Source organism: Nipponia nippon, unplaced genomic scaffold (assembly GCF_047370975.1).
Source record: "Nipponia nippon isolate SJK-2023a ecotype South Korea unplaced genomic scaffold, ASM4737097v1 scaffold_3, whole genome shotgun sequence".
Classification (NCBI taxonomy): Eukaryota; Metazoa; Chordata; class Aves; order Pelecaniformes; family Threskiornithidae; genus Nipponia; species Nipponia nippon.
The window spans coordinates 78,520,267-78,544,647 of record NW_028262347.1 but is presented as its reverse complement, the minus strand read 5'-3'; the positions used below and the strand labels follow the sequence as shown (position 1 = coordinate 78,544,647).

The 24,381-nt window shown below is 41.5% G+C and overlaps 1 protein-coding gene and 1 long non-coding RNA gene across 10 annotated transcripts in view; one reads left to right on the top strand and one right to left on the bottom strand.

Annotated features, from left to right (window-relative positions):
• Positions 1 to 981: 981 nt before the first annotated feature.
• Positions 982 to 20,695, bottom strand: NUP50 (nucleoporin 50). Of its 9 annotated transcripts, none has more exons than XM_087764555.1 (10): positions 20,356 to 20,695; positions 17,842 to 17,893; positions 17,260 to 17,338; positions 16,034 to 16,117; positions 13,570 to 13,765; positions 11,619 to 12,281; positions 10,510 to 10,588; positions 9,309 to 9,427; positions 6,893 to 7,105; positions 982 to 6,359 (listed from the first exon to the last, which is right to left on the bottom strand). In XM_087764555.1, exons 1-9 carry the CDS (start codon positions 20,513 to 20,515, stop codon positions 6,903 to 6,905), a joined length of 1,635 nt encoding a protein of 544 aa, XP_087620681.1. In that variant the 5' UTR covers positions 20,516 to 20,695; the 3' UTR covers positions 982 to 6,359; positions 6,893 to 6,902. The 9 variants fall into 9 exon arrangements, with proteins under 9 accessions (XP_087620681.1, XP_087620682.1, XP_087620683.1 ...); XM_087764556.1 differs by having other exon boundaries at positions 982 to 5,658; XM_087764557.1 differs by having other exon boundaries at positions 982 to 5,603.
• A 261-nt stretch (positions 20,696 to 20,956) lies between these two features.
• Positions 20,957 to 24,381, top strand: part of LOC148054715 (uncharacterized) — a 34,395-nt gene continuing 30,970 nt past the window's right edge. Inside the window, exon 1 of the long non-coding RNA XR_015706298.1 lies at positions 20,957 to 21,277. This is a non-coding gene — a long non-coding RNA (uncharacterized LOC148054715). The remainder of the gene's footprint in view (positions 21,278 to 24,381) is intronic.

The following is a 24,381-nucleotide window of genomic DNA, read 5'->3' as shown; positions in this document are numbered from 1 at the left end:
TTACCTGCTTATGCCAACATTCAGTTGATTCTGGTTATTCAGAACTGAGTATTTCACAATATGTGATTACTCAACCCGTGCTCTTCTGCCTCACATTTCCCCCCAGCATAAAAGGGTGTTCATGTTTATGGTTCTGCTTTTCCTGCTGGAGCAATATTGCTGGCGAGATCCAGCAAAAGCAGTTCACTATTCAATCTTTAATTCAGATGCAACCACTGTGTTCATCAAAACCCTATGTCACTTAGAGAATGCGTTAAGCCTGCACCACCAAGTCTAGAGGCATTCCTTTGCTCCTGAAGGACAAGAAGATTGGCAGAACCCACTTGTCCAGCCCTGCTGGTCACTGCAAGTGTCAGACCTGGTTTTGCTTTGAAAATGAGAGTGACAGATGTAGCATCCAGGAGCAAGAAGAGTTGTTACTCCAGTTTCCTTCTCGGCAAGAATTCTGAATTGCGTGTTTCCTGGTAAGTAGCTCCGTGGTTAAGCTGCCCAGCACATAAGGAGATCAGCATAGGCGATTGTTCACAGAAGTAATTTCTGACTTCATTGTAAAGGTAAGGAAACACTTACTTCATAAACCACCAAAGTAATTAAATTTGGTATATGATCTACCGTTTTCTCTTCAGTGTTAGGAATTTGCTTTTTACAATGGAGAAACCATCTGCAAGTTGTCCCTGGAACTGCAGTCAACAGAATTACCGTTTGCAGGTAAGAAGGATGCCGTGAGTGCCCACCAGTTCAGGTAGGGCTCCAAAACTAGCACTGACCATAATTTAGACAGAAAATTTTGCACTGTATTATGTCATCTATGATATAAGGTAGTAAACTAAAGTCAGAGACTTTTTACTCAGCGGTACTGCCTGAGCAGGCAAATGCCATGTGTATCTTCGAAGCCTCTGCCGACTCCCGGAGATGATCCATTTCTGCACTACCTCTCAGCAAAGGTTATGATGTCCCTAATAGTAATACCCACTAAACTGATGATTATGAATGCTTATTTTTATTATAATATACTTATTCAGATGCAAATAAGAATTTCTAAATGAGCGTGATGCCTTAAAAAAAACAAGCAGTATACTACCCTAACAGAACCTTGGATAAGTGTATCGATGACTACTTCAAACAATGTACGTTCTTCTTCCACCTCTTTGCTCATCTTGTGTAGCCTTTGATTCTTGTGTGCCGCTCCTCCTGGATTTTGTGCAGGTCAGTCAGCTACGGGTGCTCACGCCGTCACATACTGTAACTTGTGCAGTCGTGCAGAGGTTTGTAATCAAGTTGTCATCTACTGAATATCCAAAGAAGTTTGTTGCACTTCTCCGCCTAAACTTTAGTTGTCTGTCTTACGACCTTTCTATGAAGCAAGTATTTTACCAAAGCAAGCTGTTTACCGAACTTTGAGTCTGAACTCATTCACAGCTTCAAATATCGTGTCATGTGTTAAGGCTATGCTGCTCAAAATTACTTGGCTGGCTGTTGCTCTTCATCTGGCTTTCAGTTTTGCCTTTAGTAGGAGACTGATTACAGCGGGTAACCTGTCTGTCGATGCATCGTTTGGATCACGGTTAAAGTTTACTTGTCATCTTCACCATTTTCCTAGCCGATGACACATACATAGCCTTTAGCTTATACTTGATGTGCTTTTCAGATCAATCAGTTCTGACTTCTGTATGACTTGGTTGCTGTAACCAGTCTGCTGTGAGGGGCGTTTTCCTGCTGGATTGGGAAAGGGACTGATTCTGATTAATGCCGACTGTTCTTGGAGTGTTGCATTTTCTTAGTCTGGATGTTCAGCACTTGCTGTCTCCCGCAGTGTTACTCTTGCCCCCTCCTGTTGTGCAAGTGCTAAAGTCTTTGGGGATTCACAAAGCATTAAGCATTAGATGTTCTAGATTGCCCCAGCCTGAAATGAGCAATAAGCTCGTTTCTGCTCTTGAGAACCGTTACTTTGCTTTCTTTTCTTTACGGCTGCCAAAAGCTGGGGAGACTCTGCAAGCAGCGCTGGCTGTCTTTTTAAGTAGAAGGAAGTAAGAGATGTCCAAAGTGTGGAATAATGCCAACATCTGCAGTGCATGAAGTTGTGGGGTTTTAAGAAGAAAAAAAAAAAAAAAAAAGTTCTGGTAGAAATGTGGCGCTCTGTCGATAGCAACAACTGCATCCTTGAAAATGGAACATAGGCTCTTGGTTTTCTCAGTCGTTGTAATTGGGGGTGGGGGGGGTGGGGGGTGATGACGTTGAGATAATTTTTGCTGACCACTAACTGTATCCTCATGCAAGAAGCGGCTCCCGTCTGTGGGCATACAGCGGATAGCTCCAGAACCATAAACAGAATTAAGGTAGTGGCCAACAGCAGAAAGTACAGTTGGATGACAGGCGCTCTCACGGTCTCAGCGGTTCATGGTGCATTGGACAGATGATCTACACTTGTCATGACAAGTCTGTCTTGATTTTATTTGCCTTTTTTATTTATTTTTTTATTTGCCAAACTGTCACAAACCATTGAAGAAAAGAATCACTTTGTGGCCTGGCTTTAGGATAGTGGTTTTAGGTTAGATCTAAAATAACTTCTACGTATGTCCTCAGGCAAACACAGATTACTTTTGCTCTTAAATCTTTCGGTATTCCGGTGGAGGGATTTTGAGAGGTCGATCTCCACAGTCATTCTCTTAGCACGTAAGAAGTAGCTTTACCCTTTCCAGTACAAGGCAGCCCTCGCTCCTCCCTCTGAGCTGATTCGGCTCACTGACCTTGCAAGAAGAGAGCATTTTTCCTGAAGTGGCTCTAAGCAACGTGACGGGTTTCAAAGCCGGCTCGAGGAAGGGGCAGAGTCGGACACTGCTCCTTTTCGCAGCAGGAAGCCCGTGCGCGGGATTTGCTAGGCAGGAGCTCACCTGCAAGCAACTGACTGTAAAATTCATTTTATTAATGCAGTGTTATACACTCAAAGGGAAGGTGATACACACGAGACGCTTCTCTCCCGTTCATTTATTCACATTTTCCATGGATTTTTGTACACTTCCTCAATGTATTAGAACTAATGAAGACATCATACATGACAAGTTATGCAAAACTTAAGTATCCACTGAAAAATTCAGAGCAGTTTGAAATCTATTAACCATTAACAAATTGTCACATTCAGCGTTTTCATCGGATTTATACTAGCTCATGCCGCTTGAAATTGTTTAACGTCAGTTAATTTCTGCACACAGGCACCAGCTACAAAATTTTAGCAAATGCAAATAAGTTAAGGCATCAGAAAGAAAGTCTTTAAGGACATTCTGAACATTACAGTGCTGCAAAGGGAGCAGAACTGAAGCTGGTAACAATGAAGCGTACCTCCTAATTGGTTTACGTTCTACAACATGTTCATTTGAACTGTAAATTTAATTTAAACTTTCACATCCATCAACCAAAAGGGATTATAGGGACACGCTGTTGTGCTCCCAAATAGATAATTTAAGTACATTACAAAAAAACCCAAAACAACCTGCATATAGCAATTCAATGTTTTAAAATAAAATTCAAACCAACTGTCATCATCTCCCTTACAGATGAGTCTGATAATTAAAAGAAGCAGAGATCTTAATTTTCTATTTTGGGGAGGCGAGAGAGAAAGGAAAGATTTCTAAGCAGCTGAAACTTCAAAATTGCAGCAGAAGGAAGAATGCGTGATCCGTAAGATGCTCCAACACCTATGTACAGCTGAAACAGTGAAGGCATTAACTCAAATGAGGGAGGAAACTTGCACCTCTAACATCAGGTCTCTGATATCCAGCTGTTAAATATATTAAGTGCCTACCAAGGTACAGGAATGCCTCATTAGGTTGGCATTCTGATCAAAATTCCTTCCCTGTATAGCACGTGCCGCTTTGTTATGAAGGCACATGCTCTCCACTAACTTTTGCTTTTAACTCATTTTAGGTCTTTATTTCTACGTAATAATCTCTGGCCTTTTACAGTATTTATGTATTCTAATATTTCATAACTAGAAACTGAAGCATCATCAGCAACTTGTTTTTGTAACAGTACTGGAGAAGGGCTGTGCTTTATAACTGACCGCCAAGCGAGAGGTGTATGACCGACTTCTCCTGCTTCGTAGTCCAGATAATTGCAGGGTCGCTATGAATTATGCGGATTAAAATCTCTAATTTGCAGTAAAATTCTTCCCTGTTCTTTTAGTGGCAACTTTCCCCATGTAAAATGTTTAAAATCATGTTTATGCATATATTTGACATTCTAATCAACATGAGATTCCTATTCTATACCTTCCCCTAGCTTTACTGATAAATACGTACAATGCTAAAGAATTAAGGTCTCTCGTCTCAATTAGTCTTTCCCACAGCTAATAGAAGATATTATTTGCTACCACTGATATTGTAAAGTTTAGTTTTTCCAACACAATTTATTATGATTCTGCTTTTTTTTCCCCCTTACACTCTGTGCTCGCCCTCAGAACGTCCGCCCTTGAAAACACGCCGGAGACGCACAGCCGTTATTCAGTCCGCCAGCTTTAGAACTGGGCCAAATCCGTGCGTGTGTGCAAAACCCCAGGCCTGCCTCCCTTCGCAGGCAAATCCTAAGGATACATAGGAAGTTGGGTTTCTCTCTCACTTGTTGAAGTTAATTGGTCCACATTTCCATGGATGAAGAAACAGTTCTATATCCGTGAGCTTTCAGGAGTAAGCAAACACAAACCCGGGACCACTGGTACAAAATCTGTACGGAGTTGCTCTTAAAGCGGGATGCGTAACAAATCCGCTTACCGCATCCGCTGCTCTAGCGTATAAACCCTTCTGTGTGGAGCCGTGTTTAAGACGCTACAGTCAAACGACAAATGCAAAATTAACTGAGCCCTTGGACGTTAAACCTGAGCCTGTAATCAACTTTCAGGCAACGTTCTGCTTTTCACTCGTACGCAATCAACATGCAAGCCTTCAGCTTTTGGCCTCCAATTTAGGTATCAGCAAGACTTTTCATTTGAAAAAAAAAAAAAAGCACAGTATTTTGAGGAAAGTAATGTCACTTACTTTTAATGGTTAAGTACTGAGCCAGATGCAAAAAAAAAAAAAAAAAAAAAGGCACCAGTTTCTATTTCAAATAATATTTGAAATTGTATCTAAAGTTTCCTTTATACTCAAGTGTTAAAAATGCAATTCCTGTGACCTCAGTGTCGCTGAAATGTGAGCAAAGGCCTTTGTTTTTTAGCTTTGGTCAAGAGGGCTACAGGTCCTATGAAGTTTTTTCTCCTTTTAGTTAAGAGGGGGGAAAAAAGGCCATAACCTGAATTGTGCGGTGAATGAGGACCACAGGCAGCCGTTGGTCCCCCCCAGAGAGCAGTGGGGAGCCGGTGAGATGTGCTGCATCTCATCAAAGGGTGCTACTACTTCTTCCCCACCCACAGGATGCCACTGCTGTGGATTTCCAGGTCCCCTGTCAGAACTGCATCATGCCGCTTTCTTAAAGAACGGGATTTTTTTCCTCTGCGCTGCATTAGCCAGAGACCCGTGGCGTGTTTTGTCCATCTCCCCAGAGCTGGTCAGCGTGACAGATCAGAGCAGTTCAAGTTTAATATTAACATCTTAGCTCTTGGATAGTTTCCAGAGCTGGAAGCAAAGCAGAAAAACAATTATTAGGGAAGGAGTTTCCAGCAGACAAGATCTGAAAAAGAAAAGGATTAAGTAACCAAACAAGGTCTGATAAAGTTGAGATGGAAACCAAGAACAGAACAATGTTCTAATCCACAAGTTATTGCCACATGGTTAATTAATTCACACAGCTGAAAACTAAGTTATAAATTAACCTGGTGCTCCCTACTTTTGCAACAGAAAGCTTGTCCTAAAGCTGCAAACTACTGCTTTACTTAATGTAATGCAGTAAAGCACGGTAGCTTCAGTACACGGGAAGAATTACTGACACACACACATTTATGCATGTATTCTTGGTAATGGCCAGAGGCAATACAAAGATCTATAAAAATCCTGAAATTTCCTTGTGAAAAGAGATATCTTCAGAAAAGTACTAGTAGCAGGACAAGTACAACATTTACAACTCTGCCTCTGCTGGGTTTCAGTTTTAGCCCGAGGGCCTAGGGAAGGAATCCCTCGGAGGGACCATCGTGGAAGCGCAACCCTTTGCCTCTGACTTGTCAGAAGTCGGCGAATGCCAGCTGTGGTTCTGATCCAAGATAAACAGTCTTCCAGTTGTCTGCTTGTACTATTGCACATCATTAGCTTGTTGCTACAGTGAGAACAGAACTGACAGTTCTTCTCTAAAAAACACTACTGTCAACAAGACTACGCAAGCAATTTTTCTTTTAAGTAGCTGGAGATGCAGTCTCCGAGTCCCAAAAGCACACGAGTCTGTAAGAGTTAAAACACAGTACAATATATAGTATCGTTGTTGTCGTTGGGGTACATTGTTGTCACGGACAGTTTGAAAAGTTAGTCTCACCAGAATATGACAGACCAATTAAAATTAAAAATCTGGAGCCTAGAAACAGTTTCAACAGTTAAACATCCTCCCTTCTCAAAACAGGAGGCTGTTGCATTGCACCGCAGTCTGTGAGGAAGCTCTGGTACCATATTTTTGTACTCTTGCTTTCAGTCCATTCGGTCAAATCGACCTGTGTTAAAAACATATGCTTTAATCTAAATCAATGTGCTTTATCCAGAAGAGGTCCTGCATTTAGATATTGAAAAATGAGGGAGCACAGTCCAACACTTGTGTTCTATTAAAGCTTTTATTAGCTAGTTTAGCTTTTCCTCACAGAATTTTTCCGTAATTCCTATAACAGTTCTTAATATCAGAGTAAAGAGTTAAGTGTTCAAGTGAAGTTATGGAAGAAAAAAAAAAGAGCAGCAGCAGTTTGGCAATAATTCCTCAAATCACTCACTGCAACTTATTTAAGCCTCCTTTTTCTCCAGTAAGATTTTGTGCAACTCATCTGCATCCTCACTTGTTTTCACCCTTATTAACATGGTGACAGGAACAGCTGGATTCTTCTCATCAATCGGTGGATTAGGAACACAAACTATAAGAACATTGTTTTTTCCGGTTCTTGTACATGGCATCTTGGGTGGAATTAGAACATTCAACAGTATGTTTCCTGCATATGAGAAGGAAAGAAATTACAATTAGCCATGTTTCAACTTTTACTGCAATACAGATGTTAGTATACTTACTAAATAGGGATTTAAGTTTGTGTTTGGAAGGAAGGCAATTCACAAGTGTCACATATGCTGGTCTTATTCTTCCCTAAGCATCTGCTCATGGCCACTGTTCTCACAGATTTCTTTCCTCATTAGGAATGAGGAAATCTCTGTACTGCGTCCTCCTTTTTTAAAGGGAGGAGTCTGAAGAATAGCAAATTATAGTAGGGACACACAGGAAAAAGGGAAGGGGACAAGGGAGAAGCGGCAAACGAGGACTCAGGTCACAGGGCTTAATTTATGCTTATGCAAGTTACTCGTTCTGACCACCAAGCACAGTTCATAAGCAGAAGCATAAAAGTTAGCTTTACCGTACATACAGACATGTTAATCTAAAATTGGACAAACTATGGTAGAATAAGCGCTTTGTATCCTCAAATCACACAGCACATCTGATGTGGGCTACCACCGGGTTACTACTATTAACAGCTCTAGGTCAACTTGTTAAATTATGTAGTGAGTTTGACAGCTTCAGTATTAGTGGTCTATTAAACAGTTGCAAACAAACTCAAATCTGCTTCCACAGAAGATGCACGCATTTTGTAAACCTGGTAAATAGTTCAGAACACGGTAGTAGTATTTAGGGGAAAGTCAGTCTTCGCCTTCCTTTCCAGGTCAGTTTTTCAACACAGTGAGATTTTAGGAAAGGATTATAGCACTGTGTGAAGATAGCAAAAGGAAAGTGTGCATCACTATGACTGCAGCAGCTTCTAGAAACCAATGCTTGGAAAGACCAAGCTGAAATGTCTTAGTGTATGAGCTGAAGAAAAAGGAAAGATTTCCTAATACATCACCTCAGACGAAGGTAGAGGGAACGTAAATCAACATCATCAAAACTTAGCATCAGCTGAGTGAAAATCAAGACTTGGGTTAAAGAGCAGGTAATTTGGAGAGACCAAGTTTTCATCTGCTCTATTCAACAGATTCAAATCCCCAAGGAAATGCTGAAAGCACTGACAGCTCCGCCATACATCTGCCTTCAGTTTTATTGCTAAGAACTGCCCTTTATCTGGCAAGCCTTGTCTCCACGGAAAGAAGTTAATGATCTGGAAGTGACTAACACAGGAGTCCCAATCTCACCAGGTATTTGAAAACTGCCCCCAACAGGCCTGCAGAGGCTTCATATGGACTTGCTATAAACTGAAAGTGAGGTGAGATTTACCAATAGCCTACAGGGCAGCACGGCTTTAGTCCTCAGGTCTTCTGTAAGCATAATATTTATTCTGTTTTATGGAAGTTGTCAAGTGCATGTGAACCCCACGTGCGAGTTTGTTGAAAGTCTGTTGTAGCAAAGTTTGTCAACAATGGATATCAAAACATGGATTTGCAGAGTTTGAGTATGTAAACACTCTTCAGCGAGAACACTGCATCTTAAAAACTTTAACACATCAAGTCCCCCTAACTTCTAAAAGCAAAGAAACAGTTGGCTTTTTTTCTCTTTAATTAGCTGTATGTGTTAACATTCATCTCGGAAGATATTCTGAGGAGCTATCACACTACAATTTATTCTAATTTCCTAGAGTCAACCTACCATTTCTGATCCAACTGCAGTTAGCTAAAATGCAGTTCAACAGTTGGACTTCAGCACGTGTTTTTAAGAGCAATGCATATAGCAAAATCCTGCATGCCTGTTCTACATCATGCTCCCTTTACCCCCAAGTACGACGGATGTCTGCCTACATGGCCAACTATTTACACATTAAGGAGGAACTGCAGGCAAACGGGAGCTGGCCTGCATCTTAGCACAAAACTCGTTGCTCTTCATTCATCACACCCGATAGATGTATACTTCATTGTGGATCTTAAGGCACGCTTCAAAGCCGCTCAGCAAGTCAGGGGTGGAGAAAAGCTATTAAGGGGGGGACAGGGGGAGGAATACCCAAACATACACCATCACCTTTTATTTCGTTGCACTGCTTCACGTGCGCTACTTTGTAATACTCATTAGAGGCATCCAATTGCCTGTTCAATACTTGAAATTAGTCAAAAAAAGTAGAAAGGTTTTCACTAATTGTGTCTGTTATGCTACCTAAAAAAAAAACCCTAATGCTTAGCAGGGAATTTCACAGCAAGACTTGCTACTAGAAGAAAGTTACTTACCTAAATTGGTATCTGCTCGGACTAGGAGTTGAGTTTTTTCATTTCCTGCTGGTTTTAAGTGTAATGTTCCTACACCTTTTTCTTTAAATTCATTGTCCTTTTTGTAGAACAGTTTGCACCTGTGCAAAAAAGAAAAAAATGTTTGTGCAGGTATGTAGAGATTAAATATGAAGATATCTCCCAAATACACACACACACATATATATATGTGTATATATCTGACTCAGAGTAAATCAATAGTTTAACAATAATCAGGAGTTAACATGCTGTGAGTAGCATAAATCTTTATTCTTCTTGACCTTGTTTCATGTGCTAACTTTCTGAACTGGAAGTACTATCTCTTAATTATTTCTGTCAGTATTGAAATGACAAACGTATTACTTTCAGGGAAAAATAAAATGCACAGCAACCTGTACTCAGGATCTATAAGGAGTAATAACTGTAAGCTACTGTTCAAAAATAATAATTACAAAACCATAAGAACTTGCTGAATCATTCTGAAGTTGTACTAGGACTTTTATGTAAAATTTAAAAACATTTTTTTAAGTGAAGCTCTAAGAAACCTAATGCCATTCTTCATAAATTAACACATACCTTCTCTAAGATAACGCAAATTACTTTTTGTAGAGGGACAAATTCTGTGCTAGGTGTTAAGCAGATGTGCAATTACTTGGACTACTGAACATGCTTTGAAAAACTGCTTCTAGTAGAGGTAGTCTCACTTTGAACTCAGAAGTACAACTTGTTCACTCCTTCATACAACAATCAGCATTTTCCAACCGAAGAGTTTTATTTTAGGCTATGCAAATAGCTGAGCACCTGACTGATTTTTCAGAAGTACAGTATGTTATTTTTGTGGGACAAGCCCTACAATTTAAACTTACAAAACCTGATGAAGGCAGAAACATCTTCATTTGTAAAATAACTGATCACAAGTAGAACACAAACTAGCTATCAGTGCCGTGTCCAAGTTGCACAAGAATTTTAGTAAGATCTTGCACATTTTTGTCTGTAATTAACTTTTTTTACAAGTGGAACTTCATATTCTACAAGGCTTCCTAACAAGCTTTATTAACTAGGAAGTCAAGAACGTATACGTCATTGATTATGCACTACAGTGGTGAAGAACAGCAGTATGTAGGTATGAATTTTATTCTCAAAGTTATGATTCTATTCACTATTCCAAGTTAAAGTCACTTACTTCTTCGAGTAGAAAGCATCATCCTCTTTTATTTCGTTAACAATGACTTTTGGTGGCTCCTCTTCCTCCTCTTCTCCTCCTTTAAATAAAAAGTTTTAATACGTTAATGTTGTGAGCATATCATCTGGAAGGTATTTTTGGCATTGTATTAGAACTAGTTTATGCATGCTATATTTGACATATACGTGCATAGCCCGTCAATGATTTAAATGTATTTTAGCAATCGGTGTGAGCTCTGAAGCAGCTGCAGCTACAGAAAAGTAGTCTATGTTTCTTGTCATTCAGCCACACCCCTCAAGCAACTTCATGCTCTTCTTCAATTTAAATGGGATGAAAATACCCAACCCCCACCAATCAATCAAAAGCAAAAAATGCAAAGCTTAAGAAGTCAAACAAGTTAAGTTTAAGTCAAAACTGTCTGTCAGGGGGAAAACAGTTATAACGTTTCAAAGAGTGTCTCCACAAATGAGTCCAAGTAAAGCATAATAAATGCTTCCAACAGCCAAATTTGCTTTGGGGGAAGGGTAATCAGTTGCAGGAATGACAGCCAAGAGACAGCAGCAGGATTATGCCTTTCCAGTCCCTCAACTGCTAGGATTTCTATCAGCTTAGTGTACCCAGCTTAGCTAAATAGCAGAGTAAAACTTTCAGGTAGTATGCAACTTTATTGGCCTTACAGTCTTGTAACAAAGACGTATGAAATTGTTTCAGATCTGATGCATTTTACTGAGGGATCTCTTGATACATCTACTGGGAAAAGCAGCAGGATTGAAATGTCCTGCAGGCTCAAAGATGAACATACCAGTTGCTTTAAATTTCATCGTTTCAAGTTTTGTATTCAGCTAAAGAATTACATTCTATTACAGAAAGTATAAATCTGATAGAAAGTACAAATCTGGCAAATACATAGGTTTTGATAACCATATACTTTTAGTTATACTTAAACAGTATACAAGACTGGTATTTCCACATTAGTGGTACAGTTTTGCCCTTTCGAACTCAAGAACAATTATGATCTACTTCAACTTAGTATTATTGCATCTTTGCAGTATTCTTAAGTCACATACATTCACAGCTTACCATTAAAATCAGTTTTAAATAGAATTTACCTTTATCATCGCTACTGCCGCTTTCTGTCTGAGCTTCCAATACATTGGTGGATACTGCAGTGACAGCCTTAGCCTGGTTTGCGTCTTTTCCAAACAAACCTGAATTCCCAGGAGAAAATGAGAAACTACTAAGCGTTCCTGAACCAAGGGAACCCAAAACAGAACTGTCGACACTCTTGCCAAAATTAAATGAGACGGTTGATGTAGCTCCTAACGATGGGTCTTTTTTTTCAGATGCAGCTTCAGGTTTTTTGTCCGAGGTATCCTCAGTTTTGTTGTTGTTAAACAAAAAAGTGGCTCCTTGCTGTAGCTTTGAATTCCCAAATGCAGAAACAGACTGAGCGCCAGGTGTCTTGTTGCTTTCGTTTTCAGAGCCACTATCGCTACTGCTTCCGTGTTGCTGTTCAATATTTGCTAAATACTTCTCATAGTCTCTAAAGATGGGCGTCAGGTCACACAGTGGGTTTGTGTTTACATGCTTAACTATCCAGTCACGCACAGAACAGTTTAAAGCTGCTAACTGTTTGTGGTAAACACTAGAGCTACAAACTTTACTCTGAGCATAGCCAGATGAGGACGGTTGACTGCCACCGTTAGCTTTTGGGCTTGCAGCCTTCTTCTCGGTAAATGCAGTAGTAGTAGGACCATTTGACACTGTGGATCCTATTAGAAGAAAAACATGGTTTAGAACTTTTTTTTTTCCCCCAGAGAGCACAATTCTCATAAAAACCTAAACTAAATGTTTTCAATATTTCTTTATCAAATCACTCATTCTTGCTCAGTTAGGTACCTTGTCTTTTATCACAACACCGTGTACCACACACTGCAGTGAAGTCAACAGACAATGCTGTGAAACAGATCTAACCCCACTAGGTTTAGACAAGTAAGTTAGTTCAGGGATAGACAAAGTAGATGGAGCACACAGTTGTATTAAAAAAATCCAAAGAAATCTGAAAGAGTAGCATTTTAAAAAATAGAAGTTTTGTAGTTCACCAAAACCCCCAAAATGTTAATTCAAGCTTTACCACGCTGTAACAGTTATTAAAACAAAATATTCAGTTATCTCTTGCTACTTGTACTTTTAAAAAGTCTGAACACACTAGCCCACGATTTTGCACATTTCTGAGTGGCTTCCATATAAAAACCATAACAAGCCCTCATTAAATATTTAAGTTTCTCCTAATTTCGTTAAGCTCACTGAAGTCTAAATTACTCTAAACTCCAAACTCCACCATTTCTGTTCTGTGGCATGCTGACTCTAAAACACTGTGGCATGGTTAACATTTCTGCATCTCCAACACAAAGGGATAGAACTAATATTCTTCAGGGACTACCAAAGCAGGAGACTAGAGTTAGATTTGCCAAAATATCTCAAGTGTCTTAAAATGTAGGTATAAATGTAAGAGATAAAATTCTAGTAAGGCTGTTTGCAATATAAGTTGTACAGGGAAAAAAGGTTAGGACTTCAGCTATGCAGCATGTATTTACCAAGAACTGCAAAAAATACAGAACCAAGACCTTAAAAAAAAAAAACAAACACACAAAGAAACTGCAGTCCCACTAAATGGACATTTGCCATTAGCATTTTTTTAATTAAATTCAGATAACTGGGACGATTATTTAACTGGAACATGTTACCAGCTGTTTTATACTATTCAGAGAGTGTCTCATGCCAATGTCTTCCATTCCCATTTGTGCCTATAAAGCTTTTACGTGCAGTATTAGATCAAATATGGATTTAGATTCCACCTCTTCAAACTGCATGCATTTGATAACGTGTCCCTCCTGCAGTCTAAAATGTTTTTCGGAAATCTTACCACGAGGAATAAAGCCTCAAAACCTTAAAAGAGAACTACCGGGTTGTTTGAATTTGTTTTTTCACTATTAAAGTAACCCTACACATTTTATGGCTGAATTTCTTGATGAATATGTATGCTTATTTAAAACTTACCAAATGGTGACTGTGTTTCAGGGGTGGTCTTTAAACTGCTGAAAGAAGGAGTGCTAGAGACACTACTGCTTCCATTAGACAGCCCTTCTAAAGGCTTTATTCCTGCACCATTACCAAATCCGCTGAAGGCACCTCCTCCTTTTCCAGAAGGCAGTATGAAGCCTTTAAACCCTTTAAAAGCTCCTCCGCTTTCAGACTGAGAAGAAAAAAAAAGGGGGGGGGGGGGGGGGGGGGGGGTGGACACGACGACGACAACCAGTTACACACATCTCCTCTACAAAAATTCTATCCCCACTTAATATTCCATTTATTTTACCCCGGTACAGTGTATCATTTCATGTATTATTCTAAGTCAGCTATGTAAACAAAGTCAAGAGCTTCCTTATGACACATACTGCTACTATTTCTAAAGGACTCAGATGTTTGGTATGAAAATAAACTAGATCTAGGAAGTGGATACATGGAAGTTGTTCAGAGCAGCGGATGTGTTTGACTACCTATTTAGACATTCATAGCATCTTGTTTTCTTTAAATAATTACATAGCAATATATAATGGCAAGCTTATTTTCAGCAACTTTTAGCATTTACAACCACAGTTAGAGTGCTTGCTGGCACTTCAAGCCACTCATCGAAACAGCATACTTTGTAGTCACCTATGTAATGTTTAAGTGCCCAAAATAAAAAAAAATAAAAATAAAAAAATAAACCCAAAATATTCCAATGTGACTGATGGGAGAAGCAAAGATAGACTGTACTTGATAACATAACATGTATGCTTTCTGCAGCCTTTTAATTACCTAGTTCTGAACACTAGATGATGTTCAGCACCATATTACTTTATGGTATAGTTTCTTACATGTTTTTAAAAGATACAGTGATTAACATGTAAATAGGCACTGCCACTTTTAGGTACTACATATAACGTCTTTTGAGGTAATGAGCACTTATTACTGGAAGTGGACTTTCAATGTCTCTGGAAAGCCATCAGAGGAAAAGGAGAATTGCTTCCAAGTTTTATCTGCTTTTGCCACTGAAGAAATAGCAGAACTTATCCATTTTAGCTTCTATTCCAGTATCTGGCCTAGTGGGTATGGGCTCTTTTTGTTTCCCTTTGTGCTTTACCGTTTCCAGTTCAGTCCTCTGTTTCTCATTTCTAGGTAGCTGTTTTTATTCTGTCTCTCTTTCATCAGTCCTACCTACCTCTCTCTCTGGGCATTCAAGTTAAACTGCAAGTCTTTTTCTTTGCAGCATTCTGCTTGCTCCATTTAGGAACATCAATATATTTCAAGACTACCTTTTTGTAAATATTTCACAGGTTTCTTATGCAGCCTCAGCTGTCCTGCCATCTCTTGTGCTTTTTAGACTTTGCCCAGCCTATCCTAGCTCTTCTTCCAGCTTTGATCTCTAACAGCTGACTCCCAGCCTCCTGACTGTTTCTTCTACAATCATCTGGTCCTCTTTCTCAGCCAGTTCTGTTTTTCCCATTCCATTTGCCCCTGAACCCCTCCTCCTGTTCAAATTGTGGTTTATTTTTACCTCTTGCCAGTACAATCCTTTAATTAACTGCATTCTCTACCACATTTGTGGTTAAAACTACTATAGGCCAAAGTGGGATAGGACAGCTTCCTCATTTACATTGCTCGGACAGCAGAAGGAAAATCAGAAGCACAGGAGAAAACTATCTAGCCCCTAATTGTGCCTAGTCCCATTCAATCCAAAAGCAATTTGAGTGACAGGTAAAGTTTCTGTCCTGTTTCTAACACGGTGCATGCCCTGTTGAAAGAATGTTTCACAGCAAGATATATATGGCAAAGCGTCTGTCAGGGATTTTTGAAAGGACTACAGTTTGGTTGGACTGGGTTAATGCTTTCACAGGGACTAAACCTGCAACAAAGGCCAACTTCCTTTCAATTTTCAGTTTGTTACTGCAAAGAGTAGGTGGCACTAAAGCTCTTCACAGGGGGAAAAAACAAGTAGCAGCATTCTTAACAAAAGACATCTTTTTCATTCTCAGATCAGCTTAGTATTTTGGCTTTTACTTATTTAGCATCTGCCTGAGACATCCCCCAGCCCTCCAGTATGGGTAACTAGTAACTTTCCATTTCCAGGCTTCCATCTCTGCAAAGAATGAAACTGGAGGAGTTCAAATGCTATTTTACCCATCTGTAGAAGTTGCTGTGCCTGAAACACTCTGCCTGAAACACTCTGCATTTATACTTCAAAAATACACATCTCTCTTTACCTAATCAATACTAGTATTAGCCATTTTTCATTCTAGCCTTATTCTTGCTATGGAACAGCAAGCAAAAATTAATTTGCACGTATGAGCTGACTAGTTGCATATACCTTCTAAATAATAGCTTTATACAGTATATTACAAGCCCAAGGAAGTAAAAACCTGAGCACTGATGTCATATTTTGCAAGAGTCAAACTACAACACTAATGCTCAGCGATTACGTTACCTCTGATCCAACATTTCGGCGCTTTGCTTTTTTAATAGCTCTGTTCCTCAAGACTTCTTCGCTAGCTACAGAGAATGTTCCCACCTTTAAGAAAAAAGTTACGGAATCATTAGTGAAATTCTCCCAATGCATAAAGTCATCATATTCTGAAGAGATGGCCGAGATCAGCGTTTGAACACAACTGTAACACTTCTCCCTAAAAAAATAAGGGAAAATAAAAAAAAAACCACACCAACCAAAAAAACCCACCAAAAAAAAACCCCACACCCAGAAAATATAGTACTGTGATTAGTTTGCCAGCTACTTGGACAATTAGTTGATACTTTCAAAACTCTGTCTGTCTTGTTCTGCATTATATTTCCCTTCATGCAATCTCAATTTTGTTATGACAAATAATTAATTTTTTTTCTTTATTGCACTGTTACAAACAATCTTCAGTTTGGAGAAGGTATATTGAGATGTATGCTGTAAGTCAATCTCCTGCAGTCTGCTATAGTTCAAGTATTAGCAAAGGCAGCTAATGACTACCCTGTAATAAATGAGGAAATTAAGTTTTCTTATATTCAAATTTCTGTAAGAGTACTTTCAGTTTTCTTTCTAACATTTTGTAGGCCTAAACACTTAATACTTTTAGTAGCACAGAAGCTAGCACAGTTTGTTTAGAGGTAACACGTGAGCTGTAAGTAAGTATGAGACACTAAACTTGAAAATCTTTTTACAATAAGATGAAACATATCATTTGACTGTTTGCTTAATTCTTCTGGCTGTGTAGGGACATCCAACTAAGCACTCCAAATTAACATATTTCTGAAACTATTACTGACCTTTAAAAAAAAAAAAAAAAAGACATGAGACATGAAGAAAATTTATCTCAAGAAATCAAAATCACATTTCTTGTGAACTCAATAAATACCCATCACACATTTGAAGAGTTCAAAAGCATTATGCATTTTAACAAGCCTAGGGTTCCCTTTAGAAATGTAAAGTTCTTTTCCCCTGAGCTGCTGATGTCATTTTAACTGTTAAAAGCTGCTTTGCCATATGGCATATGGTCTGCATATATTGGAAGCTTTATTAAGAAAAAAAAACCAAACACTTATATAAAATTATCTTTAATTGCTACGCCTTTAACCAATTTTACTGTAGATTTCACCCAGAAGATAAATAGCACATGTGAATAACTACCCTACTACCTGCAGGGGTGGAGGATCTAATGTGTATCTTACCTCCTCAGCTTCATCCTCCTGATCCCAGTTTCTGTCAGTCAGTTCCTTCTCTGCAATTCTCTTTGCCATTTTTCCACACCTGTGCAGGAAAAAAAAAAAAGGCATGGAATCAATTGCACAGAAATTAAATTCTAAGCAACAGTGATCTTCCGTTTGTATTATTTAGAACAAATAATGGGAATTAGAGTTCATATAGAAGTAGGTCAAAATTGGAACGACAGTTGAAAACCAAGTGTTTCTAACAACTGTTGTGGCAACAACAATCAACAGCACTTGAGATTAAAGTTGTGGTGATAAGCCATATTTGATCTTAAATTTAAGCAACAATACAAACATGCAGTTCAATTATGGGATAAGTTTTCTTTAGCAGCAATGCTGGCTACAGAAATTCCTTTCAGTCCCATATAGCTGGTTACCACTTACTCTGAAGGGCTGCAAAAAAAACCCCCAAAAATATGGAAAAAAAGATCTGTTTAAAACATTCCATATTCCACTCCATCTTGCCTCAGGATACCCATGCAAGCAGCAAGAGAAAAGTAAGTTGCTTTACAGCATCTAAAATAAATACCAATGAGGACCCACTGAAGCAACTGGACAGAAAGCTTGGGTAAGGATGAAGACAATGCTCGCTCTCCTACAAAAAACGGGAAAGGTAGAATATTACTAATTAGAAATCTGAAAGATTCTATTACCAGTAAATCGGATTATTTTTCCTCCAAAGGAAACATAAAGCGTATCATGGATTTTAGAGCAATTACTGTAAGTAGCCACTCATCATTTTGCTAGTTATCTCTGCAATGTAAAGGAAAATCAACTTTGGAGAAGGAATGTCTGTAATAGTTCTTATTACAAGTACAACTTATCAGCTGTGTACAAAAACAAAGAATGAATCCAGCTATGATATTTTGTATCTGAAAGACTTGGCAAGTCACATTACTCAAATTTTATATGAAAAAAAGTTTTTTTACTAACTATATCATATGACACTAAATATGAAAACTTTTCAAAGAAAAGATGTAGTTTTGTAGCAATTTAAGTCTCAAGCGAGCACAAAAATTAAAACTCATCAAAAAACCCTCTTAGGTTTGTAATTAAGACCTGGCCAGATAAAAAAAAAATTTCCACAAATAGTTGAATTTCAGAGCTGAAAATGATAACAATAGACGGTTACAGAACATCTTGTTGTTTAGCCGATGAAATATTTTTAAACAGAACAGTAAATCCAGCTGCACAGCAGTCTTACAGAGATCACACGTCAAGGCCATGAATTTTGGTCTGACACACTTCACAAATAAGGTCAAGTTATTAGGATCTTTTGGCAGTACAGTGACAAAAGATCGTTTTGTGTAAACACTTTAAAACTCCCTAATCCACACCATCCTGAAAGTAGAGGTCCTACCATGCCCTCCTCGATTCTCTGCAGACTGGGCAACTATTTAAATCTAACCCCTTGGAAAAAAAAAATTACTTTTTATAAAGTCATATTGGCTCCCCAGTCCAGTTTCCCAGAACCACAAGGGTATGCAAACACTGGCAATCAGAGGAAGACAAGATTGCATCTGTTTGGCAGCAGCCAGAACTCAAAGGCTAGCAAGACCTAGAATTACACCATCGGATTCCACAGAAGATCAAATTACCACTCTTAACCCAACCACTGAAGCATGACAAGCACGACGTTAACTAGAAAGCCTGCTGTCCACTAACAGAAGAGGGGTAAACCTGGTGGCCTTGGCTCCAGGTTCTTTGCACCTGCCTGCGTTTACACGATTTCTCTAGGACGCTGCAAACAGGAACAGACAACAGAACCTAAGATACACGAACACACGAGCAAGAGAATTCTAGACACGTTTTCTAGCCTGTGAAATAAGAAGAAACACAAAACCACCTCTATCTGATATTCACAACCTTCAAGAAGTTTTTGTAGCAAATGGTCTGAGCAGGTTGAGATGGGAGTATTTTCAGAAACTTTTTATTTAAAAAAACCACAATGCAGATGTTTTGTTGAACTACTAAAATCCACCCAGTAACTACAGCTGCCCTATTTAACGCAGCAATTTGAGAACAAGACTGACTTTTAACATTTGCACTCCACAATATCACCTACCTACCGCAAGACTACAAAACTTGCGCTATTGGAGCGCCCAGCCTAAAACCAGGCGGCCAAAGAAGTCGCGGGTCTCTGATCATACTTGCAAGCCTTCAGCCGCGCGGTGGGGCGGCAGACCCTGTTCAGTCCCGAGCTGTCTGATGGAGCCCGAGAACGCCGGCGGTGTTTCGGGGTGCGCGGAGGCGGCGGCAGCCAGGCTGCCGCCCGGTAGCTCACCCGCCTTTCTCCTTTCCTGCGAAGATCTTCGGTTTCGGCGCAGGCTCTTTCGGTTTAAGATACAAAGTCCCGCTCGCTTCCTTTCCAAAGGCCTCGCCGCAGCCCCCCGTAACATCTGAAGTAAGTTCCTTCCTTCCTTCCTTCCTTCCTTCCTTCCTTCCTTCCTTCCTTCCTTCCTTCCTCCCTCCCTCCCTCCCTCCCACCCCACACACGCTACAGGGCAGCTCCGCGCTTTTAAAACCAGTGTTTCTGCCCCCCCGCCCCGGCGCGGCTCGCCAAAACGCCATCGCCCCCCAGCACCGCGGACCAGGCCCTGCGGAGCCGGTAGCTCCAAGGCTGAGCTCCCCACCTACTCGGCACCCCTCTGGCCTGCAGCCCTCCCGCCTGAGGCCCGCGGGTGCCGTTTCCCGCCAGACCATCCCTGCTCCTCGCTCCCGTTTGGTCTCCAGGCGCTTTTCCTGAGGGAAGGCGATGCCAGCGGCCGGCCCGCGCCCGGGCGGCGAGGCCCGCGGGGAGCCACCCGCCCGCGGTGGGACGCACACCACACGGCCCGGGGCAGTCACCGACTCGCCAGGAACGGGGACGATCTCCCTCCGGGGACGCCGGCACCTCCACCCGCCCGCCCTAAGCACCCCACCCGGGCCGACTGCCGGCCTCGGCCCTCCCCCGCGGCGTGTCCCGTCCCCCCCGCGCACGTAAAAGGCACCAGAGCGAGCGATCGCGGGGACGGCGGCGGGTGGAAGCGAAGACGGGAGGAGAGAGCGGGCACTTACCCCCACGGGGCGTCCCCTCGCGGGCGCGGGGCAGCGGAGCCGGGCGGGCGGGCTGCTCTCCCCCGCAGTGCTGGCGGGCTGCGGGGCCGAGGCTGCGGCTGCGGCGGGCAGGAGGCGGAGTCTGGTCCCAGGCTGCCGGGGCCCGCAGCCCGCTCACCATGCCCCGGCCGGGCCCTCTGCCTCCGCGGCCAACGGGCGTCGCCTCACCCGCCGGTCAGGCCGCCGCCATTTTGTCCCTCCTGAAAGACGAGGAAGAAATTGTTTCAAAAAAGAGAGAGGAACCGGCCGCCGCCGTCCCCCGGCCGGCGCCACCGCGCATGCGCCCCCTCCGCCCGCGGCCGGCGCTGCGGGGGGGGTGCGAAGGGAGGGGCGGAGCCGGCGGCCCGGCAGCCGGCCGCTGATCACGTGGCTGCCGCAGCCCAATGGGCGGGCTCGTCTTGCCAACGGCCGGAGGGGTGGCGCATGCTCCCTGCGGAAGGGATGGGTCTCGCGCCGGCCGTTCGAATTTTCGTCACGTGGCCGGCACCTCCTTCCCCCTACCCCCCACCCCCCCTTCCCGGCGTCCGGCGGGGGCAGCCGGTGCCGTGGGGGCGGCCGCGGTGCTTGGCGGCCCAAAATTAGGCCGCGTACTGTGGTGGAGGGGCGTCCAAGCCAGGTGTGGCTGGGTGGCAGGCCGCTTCCTGCGCTAGCCGTACCCGCCGCCTTCGCTCGCTCGCTCGCCCGGCCGGCCGCAGCTGCCGCTGACTCACGGGGCAGGGCCGGCTCCGGCCTGGCTGAAGGCGGGAGAAGCGGTTGTTTGCCAGGCTCTGTGCCTGACTGACCTATAAAGCCTCAGCTCGCTTGCTGCCGCGCTCCTGGCCTTTTCTCCCCGCAGTGTAATAGTACGTGGGATTACTGCTAGTGTGAAGGGACTGGAGAGAAGGTAACGTCCTCTGCTGTTAGTTTCAGGTTGGAAACAGTGACTCCCAAGCGTTTTTGCATCCTGTACAGCAACCCTGTACTATCTTAGTAAAAAGGCAATCAGAGTAAACCTAAAAGCTGCAGTTCTTATGCCCTGTCTTTAGGTGCTAGCTTACAGCTAAGACAGGGTGCTATGCTTGCAGGCTCAAGCACCTTGACCTAAATTAAAAAAAAAATACTTTTTATAGATAACTTGGTCTTCTAAAGCATATAAGTTCATTTAATGGCAGGGAAAAACACACAAAACCTTTTGGCAGTAGATAAGAGGCATTATTATTTCTCATATCTGGGATCCTAAGACTTCTGAGGCATAGACCTACTCCCCAGTTGTGTTACCTAGTTTTAACCTTCAAACAATGTATTTTTACCACATGTTTTTCTTCCTTATAAAATAGACAAATATTTTGAACGGTTTTCAGGTAATAATTTGGAAAACTCATTTTACCTGCCCTCCTGGGATTTCAGATACGCTATTTTAAAATGTCTCACTGCATAATGATGGCATAAACCAGTGTTAATGTCTTGAATTCAAAATTAAATGTTTCCTAAGTATCACTGTCAAAAGTAAGACTGCCATTAAATATTTTTTTTAACTGGCACTCAGCTGGTTCAGATCCCATTGATGTTCAGATCCCATCAGTGACTCCATGTGGTTTTAATATTCCCTTTAATACAGGAATGCAAAAAGGATTCTCTTTTAGCCTTTTGTTGCATTGTCTATCTGGTAGCCCTTTTGAAAAGTTCTACTCTTTTGCTTAAAAAAAATAAAATCCCTGAACTATCCCTATTACCTGTGCTAAATATTCCACCTGTACTTGCTCTCCTGCAGGCTCCTAATAGTTTTAAGGTTATCCTTTCCCAGAGTTTGGGTGCATTTCAGTTTGCCCCTTCATAGTTGCAGTAACAGAGACACAGTCTTCAATTTCTAAAATAATTGCTCTTTGCTTCTGTTAGCACAAACAATGTGCAAGGCTCTGTTACTAACAAAATCTGTGACCCTATTGTCTGATCGCACCAGAAGATTTATCGTTTCAGATCCGTGTTCCTAGACTTTTCTCTCTAAGCCATGGAGGTTTCTCCCTGCATTTTCGCATTGTTTGGCATGTTTAGCCCCAAAATGTCACAGTCGCTTCTTTCTGCAGGCAAGCTCTCTTGAGTTCCTATTTAGCGAGCTGCTTTTCCTCTGCAAGTTTTAAAGATTGCCTTGGTGCTAGTATTTCCCACTTGCTTTCCACTCGGTCCCTTTGAAATGTGGTCAGAACTCTTTCCATTCTGGCTGTAACTATTGTTGTATTCGGCCATTCTCTGACCTCTGCGGTTGCAGGGAGCTGTTAATGGCTGCTCTGTTTGTACCCCTCCCAGGATCCTTTTCCTCTGCATAGAAGTTAGTTCTGTAAGGCCAGGCAGATAGCAGTACAACAATGAGTAGATAACCATAATCAAGCAGGGTTTGCATAAAAATGCAGAAACGTCGATGTTCTCCCGATGAGTTCTGGCTCAGATGGCCAATTCTCATCCCTCCCAAACAATATACACTTTTTAATTGTCCTTCCTAGTAGCTGTGTCGAGGCTCAGCGTTAATACAAAACAAGGGTGTCTGTGGGTGAGGTCTGTACTATTTACCAGATATTTTGGGTTATCTATGCTCAAAAATGCTGAGATGAGAATGAAACCACGCAGAAAGAGGCAATAAAGTGGTCAGTGAAGCAAAGTTGTATGTCTGCAGACGGCAGCAGGCAGCATGGCTGCAGAAATAGGAAAGCAAAGAGCCTCAGGCATTCAGAGGATTCTGCAGTTTTAACTGGACTTCATCTGGCCTGTCTTTGCCAGGTCACATTTTTTCCCCGTTTCTTCTTTAATATTCTCTTCAGCTCAGTTTCCCTTTACCTGTGCCATGTCCCCCATATAGTCACTATTGACTTTTTTTTTCCCCGATTGTCTCGTTCTCTCCCTCCGCATACAGCCATTATGCTTTTTTGCTGTTCCTTTGTTTTATACCCCGTAACTCTAGCCTGTGCTCTTAAGAAGCACGCTGCTTGCAAAACTCTGTAGGGTTAGTATTCTGTGTTTGAGCAGTGCCTGCCACACAGAGGAGCCCCATTCTTGGTTGGGTTTCAAAGACAAACATAAAAGTCACTAAAAAGAGAATACTGCAAAACACAGTTTAAAGGGATTTAGTTAAAAAGAAAGTTTTAGAAGTCATTTTCTTGAGGTCTTTATGATGGTCACAGTAGAATAGGATGATCTTACTTTTATGTCATCCTATAATATGAAAATGGAGATTCAACTTAGTGAAATACTACAGTCAGTCAGCGTTGAAAACTTAGAAATAAGTTGTTCAGATGAAGTGCAGTTGGCCAGTGAAAATCCCTCCTGGTGGGCGGCAGTGACTTAGCTGACGCAACTGAAAAAAGTTGTAAGAATGAGCACATAACTTCATAAATTCCAGAAAGAAAATGAAAAGTGTATCACCTCAGAAATAAAAGGAACAGACCCTCCACAAATGCAAAGTGTGGAATAACTGGTACAACAGAAGCAGGCTGGGGAGGCCTGGGGGTTTATAGCAGACCACAAGCACTGTTTTACAATGATCTAAGAGGAATTAAGGCTTGGAAGTCTACTAATGAGTAGAGTCAAATAATTACAAGCCCTCAGGTAAAATATTTTGTCCACATTTGGGCACTAAGCTTTCAGATGGGTGCAAAATATCCACATGCGATCATAAAAGATTACAACAGTGAAGAACAGATGACCGATGAAGCAAAGTCAAAATAATTGTCTGATGAAGAAAACTGAAGATTTGGGGAGTAAAGGGTGATTTGTCCTCCAATATGTAGCAGGTTGTTAGAAAAATAACAAAACCTCCTTTATGTCAATTGAAGGGATACATAAGGAGTAATAGACTTTATTTATAGCCAGGGAAAGTAGAAGTTGACATAAGAAGTTCTGTAAACACAATTAAGTATTGTTACAGGCTACCAAGGAAAAATCGCTAGATATTCATCATTGGAACTTTTAATTACAGGTTAAGGACAAATATCTTTCAGTTACATTTTGTATAATTTC